General features: G+C 39.4%; 1 protein-coding gene and 1 pseudogene across 1 annotated transcript in view; one reads left to right on the forward strand and one right to left on the reverse strand.

The window, feature by feature from the left end:
* Nucleotides 1-21,882, reverse strand: part of LOC142150530 (extracellular calcium-sensing receptor-like) — a 33,970-nt gene extending 12,088 nt beyond the window's left edge. Inside the window, exons 1-2 of the mRNA XM_075205725.1 lie at nucleotides 21,792-21,882; nucleotides 562-757 (exon numbers count right to left, since the gene is read on the reverse strand). Of these exons, the coding sequence (XP_075061826.1) occupies nucleotides 562-757; nucleotides 21,792-21,882 (287 nt within the window). The remainder of the gene's footprint in view (nucleotides 1-561; nucleotides 758-21,791) is intronic.
* On the forward strand, nucleotides 4,745-4,862 carry LOC142155481 (5S ribosomal RNA; annotated as a pseudogene).
* Nucleotides 21,883-22,154: the final 272 nt, after the last annotated feature.

Below are 22,154 nucleotides of genomic sequence, written 5' to 3' on the forward strand. Positions count from 1 at the left end.
CCTTGACACTCATTTAAATATTTAATCCCATAAAATGAAGCCTTGAATTTGCATTAAGCACCCTGATCCCCCATGACTGAAGTACAGTGGGTGCACGGGGTATGGCCTTTACTGGGCCTGGAGGTGAGAAGGGCCCAGCAACTCCCAGCCAGGCCCGCCAGAAATCCACTCTGCTTTTTATAGAACAGAGCGGAAATCTCATCTGACCATGCCTGCTCAGGTTAAGTCCCCTCTCTGCTATTTTCACATCAGAGCAGGGGCCCAGGAGGCTACCGCGACATCACTGGGCCCCGACCCAAATTTTGCTATAAGCCCAGCGACACACTGTTCCATCTCTTCCAATCCCCCAGTTGATTGAAACAGAAGGTACAAATTTGTAGCTGCAATCGTCAGTCTTCAAACAATCTCTGAAAACTGACATCATAGTAGAAGATTAGGCATGTGACATCATAAAATTTAAAAACAAAACCGAGATTGTGCTGGACATCTTTAGTTTTGTATGTAAGTACTCTTATGAATTTAAGGAATTACATTAATTAAACATACTGTGGCATCACTTACATGGTACAGGTGGTGGGAGGGGGTCTTTCAGTAAAAGAAGGATATTGATAAACATCAGCGATGCGGACTGGTAACACGGCGCCTATCATAACATCTCCTTGTCGTGATATCCCTTCAAGCCCCAAAGACTCCAGCTTACATTGGTGGTTTTCATTAGAAGATGATGGTATAATTGGGGTTAAAAGGAGGATCCAGACTGCGCAATATAGACAGGCCATAATTTAGAAATAACTGTGAAGAGAATTAACACTTCCTTAATAATTTAACATATTACAACAATATTAAAAGAAATATACAATAATGTGTTATGCAAAGAGTAGATATTGCTAGTGTGCATAGATCCCTACTCCTTCCTCATTTCTTGTAGAATAAATATGATCTGGACTGTGACTTTTTACTGGGCTACAAAAAAATAGAATAAAGAAAATGGTTGCCGCAACACAATGAGGGAAAGTGAATACCTGTGCAAGCAACACAATTATTGGGCTAACCACACCCCTCACCTATACATACAACCAAAGAATATGTCAAACAATGGAAACAATATAGAGTCAATGTGAACAAAACAAACAAAACAAACAAAACAAGGAGTCATAATCTAAAGTGTGATTATGACCACTTAATTGTCCGATATGTATTAAACAAATACTGCATCCAACACGAGGATTCTAATATGACAGTTCTGTATTAACCCTCTGTCCTTCCATATGGTGTGGTAACCTAATTACCTTGTGGTGGAGATAATCTGTGTTTTCTCTAGCCCTCTCCCTGGATGAGCTGCAACCTTCCGACTACTCGATCAATGATCCTTCACTCGTAATATACACTGATCAACTGACCCATCAGCTGACCCACCGATCCTGTTCTATAGTTGATCACAGGTGTTGTTAATTCGTTATATAGCACTCTTAGGCCAACCACATGGCGGTAGCTCAGTCTCTGCAGCTCAGAATCCTGTGGGTTAAAATCAGCAAAAGCTCCACCCCAAAGTAATTAGGTTACCACACCATATGGAAGAACAGGGGGTTTATACAGAACTGTCGTAATGGAATCCTTGTGTTGGATGCAATATTTGTTTAATCCATATCGGACAATTAAGTGGTCATAACCACACTTCAAGATCAGGGGATAAATGTATCAAAAACATTAAAAAATAAAAAAGAAACCTCACTGATACAAACTAAAAAGAGGAAACTCTTGCGAGACAAATTTGGGATCAAAGGCCCAACACACAAAAAATTAAAACGATCCTCAAAAGAGACTACAACAAATCCACGAGACAAACATCCAAACAAATGTTTGAGTCAGACACATCAATCAATTAACAAAACATCCAAACAAAATAGCCCCAGAATATCAAGTAAGACTCCCATATATAAACGACTCAACTTAACTTATCAACAATATATGACAAGATTACACTCCAGACAGAATTTCCCGGGACACAAACAAACGAACCCTAGACTAGATACATCATCATCCTCATCAGAAGAGGATTCATCATTTTCTATTTACGAGATTGATCATGACCCCCAATATGACAAACTAGTGAGAGAATCATTTGGACAGGGCTGGCTCGACCTCAATTTGACAGACATCATACAGAGTGAAGCCTCCATCCCTAGCAACACAAATCAAGTGCCTGATAATATAGGATCGACTAATACCAGCCCAACACTAACTCCTTTTTTAGGAATTGCCCTCCACGACCCAACGTTAGATCCGTCATCAGTCCTCATACATCAACCAATCTCTCAAACTCCCCAGAGAAAAAGAAAATTTCACCAAAACGACACAGAGGTCAAAGAGGGGGCAAAAAAAGTAAAAGTGACCTAATGAAACCCTCAAAGGAGGAGTTACAACAGGGCATTTTCAATCTCAGTAATTTTCCACTACGAACGCCACATGCATCCCTGCTACACAAGGGTTTAAAATTTGCCCCCTCTGACAAACCAAATAAATTTGAAATGTATCTTGACTTACATAAGTTCACTAGGAAACTTACCCTTAAAAAATATTTTCTCAAACACCCACCGCAAACCAGGAATGAGGCGACCACATCCACCTATAAACACAGTACACTTAAACCAACATCACAGTTCAATCCCACGTTCCTCAAAGGTCCTCTCATCCAAACCTTTGAACATATGGTCATGGAGGAAATCCAAAAAATGACCACTAACGATAGACCTAATCGCATTAATCTCACCCTAGCTGAAACCATCGCTCTGAAGGAACTACAACAAAATACTGATATAGTCATCAAGCCCGCAGACAAGGGTGGCGGGATTGTTCTGCTGAACAAACAAGACTATATCACAGTAGCCACCAATATTCTGAACGACTCCACTACATACACCAAACTAAATACAGATCCATCCACCACATTTCAACAATCACTAACCAAACTGCTTAAAACTGGTTTAGAACAGGGGATTCTTACCAAGAAAGAATTTGACTTCATATCTATTACACATCCCACTATGTCAGTCTTTTACTATCTGCCAAAGATACATAAGAATGCCACTCAACCTCCAGGCAGACCAATTATCTTTGGTATAAATTCCATCACATCCAATCTATCACAATACATTGACCATTTCCTACAACCATATGTGAAAGTCCAAAAATCCTACATCAGAGACACGACTCACATCCTCAATATCTTGACCAATGTGGAGTGAAGTGATGATCTCTGGCTTGTTACTAGCGACGTCACCTCTCTTTACACGGTCATTGCTCATCATCAGGGACTTCAGAGTATTGAACACCTCCTCTCAAGTGATCCAACTATACAACCCCTACAGACCCAATTTATTTTGGATAGCATTTATTTCATACTCAACCATAACTACTTTTTGTTCCAGAATACATTTTACCTACAGACCAGAGGCACAGCCATGGGGACCAGGTTTGCCCCAAGTTACGCTAACATATTCATGAGCAGGTGGGAGGACCAGTACATATGGTCTAACCACCAACATGGGGCAGGCTTGGTCCTATGGCATAGATACATTGACGACATATTTGCTATCTGGAGAGGTGACGAGACATCTCTAAACAATTTCCTGCAAGAACTCAACACTAATCCACATAATCTCAAATTCACCACCAAGTACAGTCGCAAAGAAGTAGAATTTTTAGATCTACTCATTTTCATTCACGACAATCATTTAGAAACCAAAACATATCAAAAACAAGTCGATGTAAATAGCTACATCCTCGCTACAAGTAACCATCATCCACAATGGTTAAACAACATCCCATACGGCCAATTTACAAGAATTCGTAGGAACTGTTCACAACTATGCCACTTTGCGGAACAAGGACAACAATTAAAACAACAATTCTTGGATAAGAATTATCCCATAGAAACCATCGATTCCGCATACACTAAAGCCGAGGTCAGAGATAGGAAGTCCCTGTTGCAACCCAAAGACTCCCTTACTAGTTCAACACAACAAGATAAAATATTCTTCATCACCAATTACAATAATAAAGCATTTAAAATTCAGAAAATTATCAATTCACACTGGAATATACTTAAACAGGATCCTGAACTACGCCACATTCTCCCCCCGAGACCAAGTATCATATTCCGGAAAGCACCCGACCTTAAAAAGAAGCTGGTTCAGAACCACTTCCTACCTAGAACAACCATAAAAACCACATTGACCCCACATCAACAACAAATTGGTTTCTACAGTTACGGCAAGTGTATAGCATGCAGGACATGTGGTGTGAGAAGCACAAAGCCAACTAATACCTTTCAATCCATTGCCACCAAACAAGCCTACAAAATCAAGGATTTTATCACCTGTGACACTAAAGAAGTAGTATATCTCCTTCAATGCCCGTGCCTACTACAGTATGTAGGGCGGACAATTCGACCACTAAAAACTAGATTGGCAGAACATATACGGAACATCAAATGGAGCCTACACACTCATAGCGTATCACATCACTTCCATCTCAAACATAAAAAGTGATCCATCTTTCCTCACATTCATGGCGATCTCTAGAATTAAGAGAAACTGGCAAGGTGGGAACCTCACCAAAATTATTAACAAAGAAGAACATAGATGGATATTTGAGCTGGATACACAGACTCCGAAAGGTCTCAATATAGAGTTCGCTGTATGTAGTTGTCTGTAAACCTATATCACGCTAGGTCAGATTCACACCGTGCTGGCATACCACCCAGTCCATGCCCGATCCCATCCCGAACTCGGAAGCGATACTGGGTGGGCCTGATCAGTACCCAATGTGTGAACATTAGGGAATATCAGGTCCAGCATAGTGCGTTATCTGGAGAGTTGACCTCCCTACCCGGGGATGTAGTACTGACACATACTGATGACTAGACCTAATGAATATATCATCCTGAGATTACTATACCCAGGAGAACTGAAGGTTAATATTCAATTCTCAGCGATACAATAAAATCGTCAGTAATTTACTCACAGACCATTACGCTGCCATTAGAATTAGAGATATATTTACAACTTCTATCTGTGTACATCAAATATATCCGTGCAGACTAAATATGAACCACAGCTCAATAGGGCGGCATTATCCAGAATGCCTTTTTTTGTTTTTATCTATCTATACCGTCTGCTATACATGTGACTTATGTATATATATATTTACTCTGTACATGATTTAATCATCATTCAACAGTATTAACCTTACCCTGACATATATACCTCCGTATCCAATCTACTATCCCTTACCTCGGTACAGTGCTAATACCAATCGCGCTATTTACAGATACAGTATTTATTTATTTACTCATTCACTCATTGATCTTCTCATATTTACATACTCCCCCCGTTTGCACATTTGCTGTCAGCATAGGTATGTTTATCCACATTCAAACGTGTATTTATATTTATATATGGTGTTTATATGTCTTCCACATGGAAATATTAACGATACTTCAAGCCATTATCTGCAGTTATTAATGATCTGCAATTGGCTATATTCAACATCTAGGACTAACTGTCAATCATCATTGAACTGAGCATAAATGGTCCGTCCCCCTGTACACACTAACTACTGCCTTGAGAAAGTCACCTAGGTGACGAAACGCGTCGGAAATCATCAGCCACTTCCGGCTTCTCTACATCCGGTTACCCCACATCCGGTTAGGCGTGCGTTCCAAGCTAGGGCACACGCCGCCGCAAAGACCCGGTGAATTTGATCACCGCTACTCCGCAGACCTCCACATCGGACATTGGACATTAGATACTGTACCACTGCCCGGATCGCCCGCTTACCATCATCGTTACACATTGGATAAATAGAACGATCCCTGGATCTCTGGACTGCTACCAAGCGCAAGTATTACATTCCAATTCTACATCCTGGGCATCTAGCCACGTTACGCTGGACTTTACCATCTTCCAGGACTGTAACCAGTTGTATCTTTACCTTGAACAATTATATTCCTTGAACAAATTACTTAAGCTGGACATATGCATTGTACACTTAATGTTGTATCACAGATTTTTATTGCATTGTATTGTATGTCATTGTATACATGGGCAGCGCGGTGGCGTAGTGGTTAGCACTTCTGCCTCACTGCACTGGGGTCATGAGTTCAATTCCCGACCATGTCCTTATCTGTGTGGAGTTTGTATGTTCTCCCCGTGTTTCCTCCGGGTCCTCCGGTTTCCTCCCACACTCCAAAAACATACTAGTAGGTTAATTGGCTGCTATCAAAAAAAAAATTGACCCTAGTCTCTCTCTCTCTGTCTGTGTGTGTATGTGTGTGTGTATGTTAGGGAATTTAAACTGTAAGCTCCAATGGGGCAGGGACTGATGTGAATAAGTTCTCTGTACAGCGCTGCGGAATCAGTGGCGCTATATAAATAAATGGTGATGATGATGATGATACATGTCATATCTAGCCCAATGTTTTTAATTTAAATCTACATGTACTCATGTTGCAAATGCATGACGTATTAATGCATTTTTCTGATAAATATCCCCTTTTTTTTCAATTTACCAATCATCTCATTATTTAGGTTCAAGCGTGGAATACTTTGTATTTATGTATGGTATCAGGTTGGATTTCCCTGTTATTGTGCTGCTTACCTATCTTACCCTGTAGTGCACTTCCTTCTTTACAATTTATAAATGTATCAAGCTGAGAGTTTTCCGGTGGGTTTGAAAAACCAATCAGATTCTAGCTATCATTTATTTAGTACTATTTTACAAAATGATAGCTAGAATCTGATTGGTTGCAATAGGCAACATCTCCGCTTTTCAAACCCACAGGAAAACTCTCAGCTAGATACATTTACCCCCAGGACTCCTTGTTTTCTTTCTTTTCTTTTGTTTTGCTTGGCTTGGTCATATTGACTCTATATTGTTACCATTGTTTGAGCACCAATTATATATTCTTTGGTTGTACGTCATAATAGTCAGCTGTATTGTTATTAAGAAGCTGATGGTGTTGTCTACATAACTCAGTGTCTGCAGATAACCCCTTGAGGGAATGCAGGAAAAGTTGTCACCAAGAGAGACTGACTGTTGTGCCCTTGTAGAGACTTGAACACAAAGCAATTCCAAATTGATAAATAAAAACATGTTTTTATAAACTTAATATGAACATATAAAACTCTTCAGACAAGCTTATAATATTCCTCAACCACCATCTTAATCTCCCTAGGTTACCCTATTACCACCCTCTACACAGCTAACACAAAACAACAATCCTCTGATCAACATTGCTGTGTGACTGATCACTCAGCCCACTCAATACTTTTACCTTTGCATTCTAGCTGGAAAAGTGTGCACTATAATGTAGCACATGCCCTTGTGTTTCAAGCTCCCATTGTCTCATAGATTGTAAGCTTGCGAGCAGGGTTCTCTTACCTCTCTGTATGTATGTATTACCCAGTATTGTTTTATTAATGTTTGTTGCCAATTGTAAAGCGCTTCGGAATTTGCTGGCGCTATATAAATAAATGATGATGATGATGATGATAAAACTCACTGTAGGACTGTACTCTATTTAAAATTATTAACAACATTTGTGTAACAGAGTTCCTTTTATAATAATAAAAACATTATTTTACTAATTGTATTAAGTTAATTATGATTACAATGAATGCTCTCTGGCATAGCTGCTTAAAACACAGACCACCGATTCTGAAAAAATAGTGTTCAAACTATTTAAAATCTAGTAGAACGAAATATATTCAGAGATTATAAAGATAACAAGCTATATTTGTTTAAGGAAATTATACTATTGTACTTTTTTGTAGCTATAACATAAGATTTCTTATATTTAATCTATAATATTCCAGTATGTTTTAAATATATAGTATATATTTTAATATTTATATAATATTTTGTAAGTTTACATAAATATATGTTTAAGAATATATTAAATTCACCATTATTGCACTGCACTTGTACTTGCCATTGTACTGCTCTACCATAACATTGTTGTGCCAAAATATTGCCTTGTTGTTGTTTTACCACTTTGATTACAATACCACTCCCTTGCTACCATCTGGGCTTCTACTCTTCTACACTAACATCCACTAGGCTCTTGCACCAACCTTGTTGTCACACAAATAGCCCTCTGCATCATCTGGACCCTCCAGGACTCTGCACCCCTTAGGTCCCTGTACCATCAGGCTCCATATAGGTCTCTTTATACCATAGCCCCAGTATCGTAAAGATCTCGGCACCATAGAGAACCCCACTATACCTTTTGTCCCATTTCATTCTATTGTCTCATATTATCCCTTCCCTTTAGAATGTAAGCTCTCACGGCCAGAGTCCTATACCCTATGTTTCAGTCTGTACCCTATGTCTCTTTTTCTGTCCACTCTCCTTCCTCCTCTCTGTTCCTATTTTGTCTTATGCTGAATTGTTTTTGCATGCCACACAATTTGTTCTGCTAATTGCATTTATTATTCTGCTTGTCAGTATGCATTGTTCTTATCTGTATGTGCTTGTGTCGTCTTGTCATTTTGCTGTATGTTTAAACCCCCTATGTACAGCCCTGCGGAAGCCTTGTGGCACCTAATAAATAAAAGATAATAATAATAATATACTAGTGGTGTCACACACTACACACACTCACCAACATAATGCATTAAAGGAAATCTGTGTGTTTGAAGTCACTGTCTCAAGCAGCTTAAAACTAAAAAAAGGTGGTGGGACGTATACTGAACAGCAAAAAAAAATATTAACAAATGCTGAACGTCAAATACAAGTTAAAGAGTTCTAATATCTGTGTGGTAGTTAATGTAGTAATACAAATTAATCATGCTAAAAATATAAATTTAAATGATCGGTAAAAATATATAACTTGAGCTCAGTACTTTTAAAAACATTGACTTTGAAATAAAATAAAACAGTTTCACCATCTAATATGATTAATGAACCCAAAAAGCGTATATCATCGCATATTTTATTTTTAAAGTCTATAAAATGTTCTAAATAATATGCTTATTTACAATTTTAAATAATTGGCTTTGTTTTAAAATTCTATACTTTATGCCATTACTATATTAATAATTGTATTAGTGTTGTCACAATTGTATATTGTTTATATTTTTCTCCTGCATCTAATTCATTGCATAAATGTGTAAATAATTAGTATTAAAATAAAGTCATACTTCACTAAAAAACATACCAATCTAATGTGTTATTAAATACAACAAAAAAACATTTAATGACTTTATATGTTCATTGTTTTTATGTAATATGTATATGTTGCATGTATTTATTTTCTAAAATTGTCTTTTGTTTTGATGTGATTAGTGTAATGTAAATATAATACAAATAAATGAATAATGGTAAAAATATAAATAAAAAAATAATTAATGTAAATATTTGAAGAGTGATAAAGAAATATTTTATTAATATAGTGGACACAATGCAATTTTAGGTCAGAATAAATATATGGAACTTTGTGCAATGCAGATAAACAAATAACAGATCATTCTAAACGACATACTGTGATAACGAGAAGTGTGCCTGGGTGAGTTTTGCATAATCAGTCACTTAGCTTCATCCTAGCCTTTCACACTTACTATGCCACGATTTTCTCCTTTGTGTGCAGTGCTTAATTTCCATTTTATAAAGAAATCACTGTGCAATACACAGTGTAAATTATCTATATATACTCTCTGTCCCTACATAACATAGTACATTGTGAATAATCAATTTACTACTGTGAAAGTGTTAAAAGAAATCCTCTGCGGGCTATTATAATATGAGGTCTGTTACAATTATTTTCCTGGGAGAAAAATTATATCTTTCATGGTACAGATGGGGCTTTCCAGTTGTATAATTCATAATACATATTTTAGATCGCATGGAGAGCTAAACAGAGCATATATGTAATGGCTTATCTGCAAGGAATCTAAATGATTTCGATCAAAGAAATAAAAATATTTTATTTTATTTTATTTTATACTCTCAGGAGAATATGTATTATTGTTATCACCTGATCCTGTTATGTTACTTATTTATTGTTTTTCTGCATTGTAGTTATTTTATGTTGACTTGGATTACTTATTAAAAAATTAGGATTTCTGACAAATAGTAGTGTTTTCCAGTCTGCAAATAATTTTATTTTAAAAAATAATTCACAGATTTTTTTTTTAAAGAAACATAATTTCTACATACACAATTAAATAAATATATAAATAAACATGAAAAATCTTATACTCTCTCAGGCCTTTATTTAGCTATTAAATCCTAGTTCAAAAATGGCTTGTTTTATCTGGACGTACTGTTCTTGCACTGCTAACATGAGTGATGAGTGCATGAACAGTACTGTAAGTACTCATACATTTTTTTCTTGTGTAGGTCCTATATTGTTAATCTTAATGAAAATAAATCTTCTCAATGACTTTCACAGTGTTCTGTAAGATCCCCCCAAGTGGCAAGTACTGGTTTTGCAACTAATGAGTTAGGAAACTTTGTTTCCTTATGACTGGAGAGGCAGAACAGTAGCATGCAGAGGTGAGCAAGCATAGGCACAGCATGGTAAGAGAGTGATCTCGTAATTGCGACTCAATTAGATGCGCCCAGCTCAACAAAGCTTTATTTCTTACGTTCGTTCAGTGCACAATTCAAGCTTTTAGCGATTCCTATGTCATGCTCTCAGCAAACTCTCATCAATCTGCCACCAGGTTCCTTGTATGTCTGTAAAACAAAGTTATTGGATTGCAGTTGAACCGTGCTGTATTTATGAATTACATTGGTGCACTGCAGTGAATCTGTACATGTGCTGTTGTTTTTGGATGAATAAGACATCATGGGGTAAATGTATCAAGCTGAGAGTTTCCAGTGGGCTTGAAAAGTGGAGATGTTGCCTATAGCAACCAATCAGATTGTAATTATCATTTATTTAGTACATTCTTCAAAATGATGGCTAGATCCTGATTGGTTGCTATAGACAACATCTTTACTTTTCAAACCTGCCAAACTCTCAGCTTGATAAATTTACCCCCAGGTTTTCTTTAGTCCTTTGGGATAGTAACACACACTTTGGGCTATATTTACTAACAGGCGTGTTGGTAAAACTCCCGATTTTCGGCGAGTTTGCCGGCGGTTTAGCCATCGCCGGATTTACTAACGCTAAAACCGCCGTCCAAACGGCCAGAAATGACTTTTTCCAAAACCACCTCTTTAGAAATCGCCATGACGATTTGAACAATGTTGAACATACAAACAGCCGGATTTACTATTGGGCGGTTTGTTAAACCGATGGGAAAGCGACATTCAAATGACCAAAATAAAAGAGCTGCTTGTGAGTGGCGAGATTGCTCAAACAGCTTGCTGTTTGAGCTATTTTGCCATTCAGAACATAAGAGAAAGGGCCATTTCATGTCCAATGATTACTTCATTGGAATTGTATATGGAAAATGAGCAAACTGTAATGTAATTTCAGGGTAGTGTTAATTTTTTTTTTTCCCCCTGTATGATTGCATCGTAATTTCTGAAATCAACGTATTTTTACATAAATTGCTTTTTTTTAACAAATCAACAATAATAATGGTGCTTAAAAATAATTAGGATGCACAATGTGTCATTACATAGTGAACCCTTAATTTAATGGTAATGCAATCCAAATGTGACAAAAACAAAAAGGTGTTTCTGGCTGAAGAAATCACAGTCATGATGCTTATAAAAAGGGGCCATCATTTTTTTTTCAGGTGTGGGTTTGTAGGAGAATGGCTTTTGCAGGGAATGTGGTGCATTCTTGCCAGTGTATGTTTGCAGCTTTTCATCTGATGGAGGCAGAAATGCGGGAGGAGGAGGAGGATAGACAGCAGTTGCCATCTGTTCCGTGGAGCCTGCGCAGACCGCGCATTCCACGTGCATTTCCAGTGCGTTTGAATCTGGATTTTTTGGGCTGATGTGGACGTAGTGCAAATGTTTCGACTCAATCGTACTAACCTGATGAGACTTTATGAGCAAGTGAAGGATGATTTGGAGCCTACAACCAGCCGCTCTAATGCAGTGTCAGGACTACACAAACTACTGTGCGCAGTTCACTTTTTGGCCAAAGGTTCCTTTCAATCTGTGTCCTCCAGAGTGATTGGCATAACGCAGCCTACATTTTCAAGACATTTTGAACAGGTCCTTGGTGCCCTTAAAAGAGTGTGCCCTAGATATATCTGCTTCTCCAGCCAGGAGTCACAGTGGCATGAGCTAAAGGTAGCTTTCTATAGGGTCGCAGGTATCCCAAATGTAATGGGAGCAATAGATTGCACTCATATTGGCCTGAGACCACCTCACCAGAGGGCAGAGGTTTTCGTTAATCGCCATCATTACCACTCCCTGAATGTGCAGGTTGTCTGCGATGCTAACCAGCGTATAATGAGTGTTGTTGCAGGCTATCTTGGTTCATGTCATGACGCCTTTATCCTGAGACAGTCTACCCTTTATGCCAAATATGAAAGTGGTTAAATGCCGGAGGGATGGCTTTTGGGTATGTACTTAATATGTTTTATATATCCCTTATCATTGTTGAATTTGACTCACATGTGCTAACTGCTGTACAACATGCTCAATTAAAATGGTAGCTAACATTTTTGTTTTATTACAGGAGATTCAGGATATGGGTGTCGCTCCTGGCTCATGACTCCTCTGCTGCATCCTCAGACTCCAGCACAGCACAAATACAATGAGGCACACATAGGTGTGATAGAGCGTACCTTTGGACTCTTGAAAACCAGGTTCAGGTGCATAGATAAATCTGGTGGGGTGCTTATGTATGCACGTGAAAAGGTGTCTGATATTGTGCTGGCTTGCTGTCTGCTACATAATCTAGCTTTACATCAACTTACCCCACCGATTATTGCAGTAGACAGTGAACAAGTAGGGGTCCGTGTCCCATCTGGTGATGTGCAGAGCACAGAGGGGGGAGGCAGATTAGAGACCGTCTCATTGCAAACTACATTACATGTAGGTCATACTAGAAAAAATTTTTATTGCTATAAAATGTGGTTGATGTGAGAGCAATGGTTAATTTTTATTTTTTTTTATTTATTTTTTTTAGAGTTTGGAACCTTTAAACAGAGGATAGTGTGTACTCCTCATGTGATAAATTTGAACGTCCCTGGAAAGTTACAGTCAGATGTCAATGTGTAAGTGGAATTAGTGCGTTGTTTTTGGTAAGCAGTATACTCTTGTTTAATTGGCAGAAAAGAAAGACTGATAGCATTGAAATGTAACTGCATTTATTGCAGTAGAACGCAGAAACTGAAAATTTACAATACATACACATGCATAAAAATATATATACAGAAAACAGAAGCATTAGGCTACCTACGCCTTTTGGCAGATACATCTGTACCTCTGGAGACACTCTCTCCTCTCCCTCGGCCACCCCTGGTGCGAGCACCTCTCCTTGGAGGTGTACTCTGGACTGATCTACTAGGCGTGCTAGTGGTACTGGTTGTGGCAGATGAGATTGGTGCCAGGAAACGGGCCATAATTTCATGATAAATTTGCCCTGCCATCCGATTAACATTATCATTTACCTCCCTTACAGTTGAATGTAATGCCTCCACAGCACCAGTCATTTAGGCAATCGTAACATTAGATTGCTCTATAGCTGTAGCAATTCTATTTAACGCAGCAGGTATCTGGCTATTACTGCGGTGTGCACGCCTCAAATGCAACATGTGCCTGGTTTGTGTGCCCATAAACTGGGATTGCAGTAGTTGGAATTTGGCAATTGATTGTGTCATTTCTCTCCCTGTATCCAATGTAGGAGGTGCAGTTTGCTGCTGTTCGGTGTGTTCTGCAGGCCCAGGTGATTGCTCCTGGAGGGTAGACACAGGGGCATCAACAGCTTGGAGGGTGATGACTGTTTCATCCTCTGTGTGCGGTGACATGGCCAAGGACCCCCGCCGAGGTGCCTGATATGAAGAAGGACCTGTGTTTGAAAAATCACGGTAAGTATATAGGATATAATATGTTTGTATATTCTGCATTCTGGACACTGGATAGAAAAGAATATTCTTTTTCAACTACAGATTGTTTAACAATGTTTGCATTCCTCATTACTTGTCCTATGCAACCTGCTGAAGGATGCAATTTTTATCTTTTGAATACACATTCTCATTTGGACTTTGTATGGGTGAGGGGGATAGAAAAGCAAATTATTTTGAACAACAAATATGATGGTTCAGGCAGCAAAATGCTGCAAGTCCGTGCTTTTGGGTAAGCAAATACCATTTTAGTTCTCCCTCTGTGTAGTACATGATGTTTTCATTGCAAACCATATAAAAATCAAGATATATAACATGTACACCAACATTAGCACATAAAAACATCTAACTCCATTGTTTCTCCCCCAAACAGAGTACACGCACCTGCTTGTTCTTCAGGGGCAGAATCCCTCACAGAAGGTGGAGGTGTAGACCTTCGACTCGGAGTGGAGTCTCTTACAGGCGAATCTGGATGTATTAGAAAAAGCATACAATGTATTTGCAGCAACAATCATTTGAAATATACAGTATATTTGAAAAATGTGTTTGAAAAAAACAAATAAATAAAAAAAAAATCATGTGTACTTGCAATACAGTTAGAGTAAAAAATGCAAATAACTCACCAACTGGTTGGCCAAACGAACGTGTATCTGTATCCTGCACATTGACCCCCTCTACAATCTCCCGGGGCAGTATCTGCCGCAGCTCCTCCTCATAGCTGGTGTATTCCACACAAAGTGGGGGTCCACCACCTGTTCTTCTTGCTGCCTTCCTTTCATCAGCCAATTTTTCTTTAAGCCTCTTAATATCAGAGAATCTTTTGCGGCATTGAGCCACTGACCGCTTTAATGACCCCACCGTGTTCACGGCCTCACAGATTTGGCCCCACCATTGGTGGCGCCGCCTTAGCGGAGTATGGACTGCCAGGTTCCCTAATATTATTTCGTCGCAGGGAACTATATTGTGCACCAGCACACAATTTTCGTCATGAGAGAATCTGACATTCCTCCCTGACTTGGTCTTCCTGCCCTGTCCTTTCTCCTCTAACCCTTCCTCACCTTCCTCTGTCCCCTACAGATCCATCTCCCTCTCCTCAGCCTCTGCCCCCCTCCTATCTCTGGCCATATTCACAAGGAATACACAAAAACAAGAAACACTGAAGAACTGACAAACACAAAGGACAAACTAGACTAACTACAGAAACACTCACAGCACACTCACAAGTAACAGAGATGAACTTAATATATAAGCAGGAACACTTATTGACGCATATTGTATTTTAAGCCACAAGTGTGCTAAAAAACTTTAACTCATTTCTGTCTATATGATTGGAAGAAAGACTGTTCCTATATAGCAAATTCTAAAGTTTTCATTAAGACTAACTAAAGAATGGATATATATTGAACATGAAGCTGTATCAGAATTGTGGTGGTTATTGGTTCATGTCTATCTATATTTACTTGATACTCAATATCAATGAAAAATACATTACATAGAAGAACAGTATGATACACCGGATGACAGAAGATCAAAGACATTACATTGCTGTATTTGAGTTCCCTCAGAATGTTAAGGATATTGCGGACTACATAAAGTGGTGGTTAATGTTTTTGCTGTCATAAAGTATACAATTATTTTTATACATACTGTGTTGGAACTTCAATACAAAGCAAAGGCAGCACTCCAGGGACCAATTGTCCCTTTCCCTGTCAACTGGCAGAGACTCTCAATGCCAGTCTGACTTCAGCTATCACTGGGTAGTGAATGCCAAATTATTGTTTTAGGACCTGTCTTTTCAAGACAAATACGCCCCCATGTGGAGTTCTAGGAACTGTTATTTTCTGTTTTTTTATAGTCACAGGTAAACATGCAGACAAATGGATATCAGATGTAGGGATGAGCGCACTCGGATTTATGAAATCCGAGCCCACCCGAACGTTGCGGATCCGAGTCGGATCCGAGACAGATCCGGGTATTGGCGCCAAATTCAAAAGTGAAACTGAGGCTCTGACTCATAATCCCGTTGTCGGATCTCGCGATACTCGGATCCTATAAATTCCCCGCTAGTCGCCGCCATCTTCACTCGGGCATTGATCAGGGTAGAGGGAGGGTGTGTTAGGTGGTCCTCTGTGCTGTTTAGTTCTGTGCTGTTTAGTTCTGTGCTGTTTAGTTCTGTGCTGTTTAGTTCTGTGCTGTTTAGTGCTGTGCTGTTTAGTGCTGTGCTGTGCTGTGCTGTGCTGTGCTGTGCTGTGTTCTGCAGTATCAGTCCAGTGGTGCTGTGTGCTGTGCTCTGTCCTTCTGAGGTCAATGGTGCTGCTGGGTCCTGTGCTGTGTCCTGTTCAGTCCAGTGGTGCTGTGTCCTGTGCTCTGTGCTTCTAAGGGCATAGTTATTTCCCCAATATTCCCCTGTGTTTAAAAAAATAAAAAAAAGTTTTTTTAAAAAATACCAAAAACTACTTTAATTTTTTTTAATTACCACAAAATTTGCACAACCAATCCTGCAGTATAAGCCCATTGGTACTGCAATATTACCAAGTTCACACATTCAGCAGTAAAAGTCCAGTGGTACTGCAATATTACAAAGTTTACACATTCTGCAGTATCAGTCCAGTGGTGCTGTGTCCTGTGCTCTGTCCTGCTGAGTTCCGTAGTGCTGCTGGGTCCTGTGCCGTGTCCTGTTCAGTCCAGTGGTGCTGTGTCCTGTGCTCTGTGCTTCTAAGGGCATAGTTATTTCCCCATTATTCCCAAGTTTTTAAAAAATAAAAAAAAAGTAAAAAAAAATAAAAAAATTTAAAAAAAAAAAAAATATATAATAATTATAACCAAATTTGCAAAACCAATCCAGCAGTATAAGTCCATTGGTACTGCAATATTAGCAAGTTCACACATTCTGCAGTATCTTGTGCTACATATAATGGAGACCAAAAATTTGGAGGATAAAGTAGGGAAAGATCAAGACCCACTTCCTCCTAATGCTGAAGCTGCTGCCACTAGTCATGACATAGACGATGAAATGCCATCAACGTCGTCTTCCAAGCCCGATGCCCAATCTCGTAGTACCGGGCATGTAAAATCCAAAAAGCCCAAGTTAAGAAAAAGTAGCAAAAAGAGAAACTTTAAATCATCTGAGGAGAAACGTAAAGTTGCCAATATGCCATTTACGACACGGAGTGGCAAGGAACGGCTTAGGCCCTGGCCCGTGTTCATGACTAGTGGTTCAGCTTCACCCACGGATCTTAGCCCTCCTCCTCCTCCCCCCCCCTACAAAAAATTGAAGAGAGTTATGCTGTCAGCAACAAAACAGCAAACAACTCTGCCTTCTAAAGAGAAATTATCACAAATCCCCAAGGCGAGTCCAAGGGTGTTGGTGGTTGTCAAGCCTGACCTTCCCATCACTGTACGGGAAGAGGTGGCTCGGGAGGAGGCTATTGATGATGTAGCTGGCGCTGTGGAGGAACTTGATGATGAGGATGGTGATGTGGTTATTGTAAATGAGGCACCAGGGGGGGAAACAGCTGATGTCCATGGGATGAAAAAGCCCATCGTCATGCCTGGTCAGAAGACCAAAAAATGCACCTCTTCGGTCTGGAGTTATTTTTATCCAAATCCAGACAACCAATGTATGGCCATATGTAGCTTATGTAAAGCTCAAATAAGCAGGGGTAAGGATCTTGCCCACCTAGGAACATCCTCCCTTATACGTCACCTGAATAACCTTCATAGTTCAGTGGTTAGTTCAGGAACTGGGGCTAGGACCCTCATCGGTACAGGGACACCTAAATCCCGTGGTCCAGTTGGATACACACCAGCAACACCCTCCTCGTCAACTTCCTCCACAATCTCCATCAGATTCAGTCCTGCAGCCCAAGTCAGCAGCCAGACTGAGTCCTCCTCAATACGGGATTCATCCGAGGAATCCTGCAGCGGTACGCCTACTACTGCCACTGCTGCTGTTGCTGCTGTTAGTCGGTCATCTTCCCAGAGGGGAAGTCGTAAGACCGCTAAGTCTTTCACAAAACAATTGACCGTCCAACAGTCGTTTGCCATGACCACAAAATACGATAGTAGTCACCCTATTGCAAAGCGTATAACTGCGGCTGTAACTGCAATGTTGGTGTTAGACGTGCGCCCGGTGTCCGCCATCAGTGGAGTGGGATTTAGAGGGTTGATGGAGGTATTGTGGCCCCGGTATCAAATTGGGTACCGGGGCCACCCCACTATGCAGTCCAGATACTTGTTTGGTGGAATTCTGACACGTGGAGGGTTTTATTATTATTATATTGTGTGGACCACTCTATCTATACCACACTACAACTCTATACCACTCTATTTCATACTTTAATTCTATTTCATACTTTAATTCTATTTCATACTTTAATTCTATTTCATACTTTAATTCTATTACTAATTAATTACCATAAAGAGGAACAAAATAAACCAATTTTACCAAAAGTATAATATGACTTAGACTTACAAACACTACACTTGAAAGATCGTGCCTTTAAATGAAAAAGTCAGTCTTCATTGCACGACTATGTGCAACAGGGACAGTTTTTTGGGTTTACAAAGTCAAACAATAACACTTTGACCCTGTCTGTCTGGGATCTCAATGACGAATTGTCTGTACCATGTTTGGAGGAGGTATTGTGGCCCCGGTATCAAATTGGGTACCGGGGCCACCCCACTATGCAGTCCAGATACTTGTTTGGTGGAATTCAGACACGTGGAGGGTTTTTTAATTATATTGTGGCCTCGGTACCAAATTGTGTACCGGGGCCACCACACTACGCAGTCAAGATAGATAGATGCGTATTGCGTATCATAGATAAAGTACATTCAGTGGTGTGGGGCAAATTGAAAAATATTCAAAATGCACTGACATTATCAAAAACAAGAGGTTGTCACACGCTAAAACGCCAACATGTATATGATGGAGAGGATGGAGGAGCAGCCGTATGTGTAGTGTAATGCAGATCTGTTGAAGGTTTTTTATATATTTTATTGTGGTGCCCAGTGCCCACTCCTCTACGCAGTCCAGGTACAATTATTGGTGCGAATCATAAAAGTTCAGGGTTTTTAAGATATTGTGGTGACCCACTCCTCTACGCAGTCCAGGTACAATTATTGGTGCGAATCATAAAAGTTCAGGGTTTTTAATATATTGTGGTGACCCACTCCTCTACGCAGTCCAGGTACAATTATTGGTGCGAATCATAAAAGTTCAGGGTTTTTAATATATATTGTGGTGACCCACTCCTCTACGCAGTCCAGAAAGATACCTTGTTGCAACGTTTTGGACTAATAACTATATTGTGAGGTGTTCAGAATACACTGTAAATTAGTGGAAATGCTTGTTATTGAATGTTATTGAGGTTAATAATAGCCTAGGAGTGAAAATAAGCCCAAAAACTTGATTTTTAAACTTTTTATGTTTTTTTCAAAAAAAATCCGAATCCAATACCTTAAATCCGAACCGAGACCTTTCGTCAAGTGTTTTGCGAGACAAATCCGAACCTCAAAAATAACGAAAATCCAGATCCAAAACACAAAACACGAGACCTCAAAAGTCGCCGGTGCACATCCCTAATCAGATGATACAATTAAGGGCAGTTATTGTTCTGTGACTGTACAGCTGAGTGTCTTTCATAGAGCTTAATTAAACAGCAGAGGTCACAAGCCAGAGATATTACATTTAAATATGTAATGCAGTCATCTGTAATTAAAGAAAGAGATTCATCTATGGGGCCTTTCCACTATCTTAACACAGACATACAGCTAAACTAAGGACATGAGATGCCCCTGGTCTGATGTACAGTCATGCAGGAATTTAGTGGACAATGTAATATACTCATTTTCATCATCATCATCATCACCATTCATTTATATAGCGCCACTAATTCTGCAGCGCTGTACAGAGAAGTCACTCACATCAGTCCCTGCCCCATTGGGGCTTACAATCTAAATTCCTTAACAGACAGACAGACAGACATAGACTAGGGTCAATTTTGTTAGCAGTCAATTAATCTAACAGTATGTTTTTTGGGAGTGTGGGAGGAAACCGGAGCACCCGGAGGAAACCCACGCAAACACGGGGAGAACATACAAACTCCTCACAGATAAGGACATAGGGCCTGATTCATTAAGGATCTTGACTTGAGAAACTTCTTATTTCAGCCTCCTGGACAAAACCATGTTACAATGCAAGGCGTGCAAATTAGTATTTTGTTTTGCACATAAGTTAAATACTGACTGTTTTTTCATGAAGCACACAAATATCAACTTTAAATTTCAGTGTACAAATAAGCGATCAAGTATTTGTGTGCTACATGATAAAACAGTCAGTATTTAACTTATGTGCAAAACAGAATACTAATTTGCACCCCTTGCATTGTACATGGTTTTGTTCAGGAGACTGAAATAGAAGTTTCTCAAGTTAAGATCCTTAATGAATCAGGCCCATAGTCAGGAATTGAACTCATGACCCCAGTGCTGTAAGGCAGAAGTGGTAACCACTTAGCCACCATGCTGCCTTTTGCACAGACTTAGACAATGGACTAATCTGCATTCGTACACAAGTTAACAAAGCCATGCTCTTTCAGACATGTTACAACTTAAAAATAAAGTATTGTGATGATACCGAGCTTAATGTAACACTCTGTCCTGCAGAGCTGGCCTACCCAGTACCCATCCAAGGTTCAAAATCACCCAGGCAAATATCCAATTGCTATGTCTGTTACTATTGTCATCAATAAAGATTGTCAGTTACAATTAATGTGGTTCCAACACTCAAAGATTTTTAATAGAAAAATATAGCTGAATTGCAGCAAACTATAATAAAGTATAAGAAAGTATAGCAAAATACATTAAAGTATAACAAATACAATAAAGTGTAGCAGATACATTACGCTTGCACACTAAATTCAGAAACAGCCATCAATCCTGAAGTCTGCAGTCAAAGAGGCAGTTACTAGTCCAGTGCTTGTTTATATGCAGTCTATTTTGGAAAAAAACAGTAATGATGTCACAATGTACACAAGCTAACACTAAGATCTTTCTTCATTGTTCCAGGGATCATGTCAGTCCAGTACAATGCAGGTCATAGGTCAGTTCAAACGATTTTCCAAAAGTGGGGTCAACTTACTCCAACAGCTGTATATGTGTCTTCCCACCGAAAACTGTTTTAAACTGACCCATTAACAGAGTACTTTTAAGAATTAATCTTATGCTAATCATAACTAGCGATCACTTCTCAGATGATACCGGATTTCTGCTGGTGAAATAAGAATTAATACAGGACCAAACACCATATATTTCTTAGGACCTGAACCATAAATACCTTTAATGTAAATTTATCTTTGTATAAATAATCTTTAAGTCTTACTAGCAATATGATGTGAGTTGGAACTTAATTAATAGTGAACTATTTACAACTGTACGTGTGAATCACACTGTTCCCTTCATAATCACACTGTTCCCTTCATAATCACACTGTGCCCTCCTTCATCATTACATTGTGTCCCTTCATAATTGCACTGTGCCCTCATTCATAATTACACTGTTCCCTTCATAATCACACTGTACTCTCCTTCATCAATACACCGTGTCCCTTCATAATTACACTGTGCCCTCATACATAAATACACTGTCCCATCCTTCATAATTACACTGTGGTCCTTCATAATTACACTGTGTCCTCTTTCAACATTACACTGTGCCCCTTTATTACACTCTCTCCTCCGTTTTTTAACTTACCTTCTATGGTCATCTCTTCTGCTATTTTCTCTTCCTTTTCCATTTTCTTCTCTTCGGTGCTCCTCTCTGTGTGGCTCCTCACTGACAGCATCGGGACGTGGAGACGTCAAGCCTGACACTGTCAGTGAGAATGGACCAAGAGAGGAGGGCACCAGGGGCCACAGCCAGTGATTTTATTTTTTCTGGCCTGGTGAAGAAGCGGAAATGCAAGTGGGGGAAGTGCCTCTCTGGCCTGGCACCTTGCTTACCCCGCTTACCGCATTCCACCGATCCTGGACGGCAGCTACAAATAGCTCCAAATTCAAGTAGCATTACTCCTCTTGTCAATGTCAACCATTCTAAAGTTCAGGAGCATCCCAGTAC

The sequence above is a fragment of the Mixophyes fleayi genome, chromosome 4 (assembly GCF_038048845.1).
Source record: "Mixophyes fleayi isolate aMixFle1 chromosome 4, aMixFle1.hap1, whole genome shotgun sequence".
NCBI lineage: Eukaryota > Metazoa > Chordata > Amphibia > Anura > Limnodynastidae > Mixophyes > Mixophyes fleayi.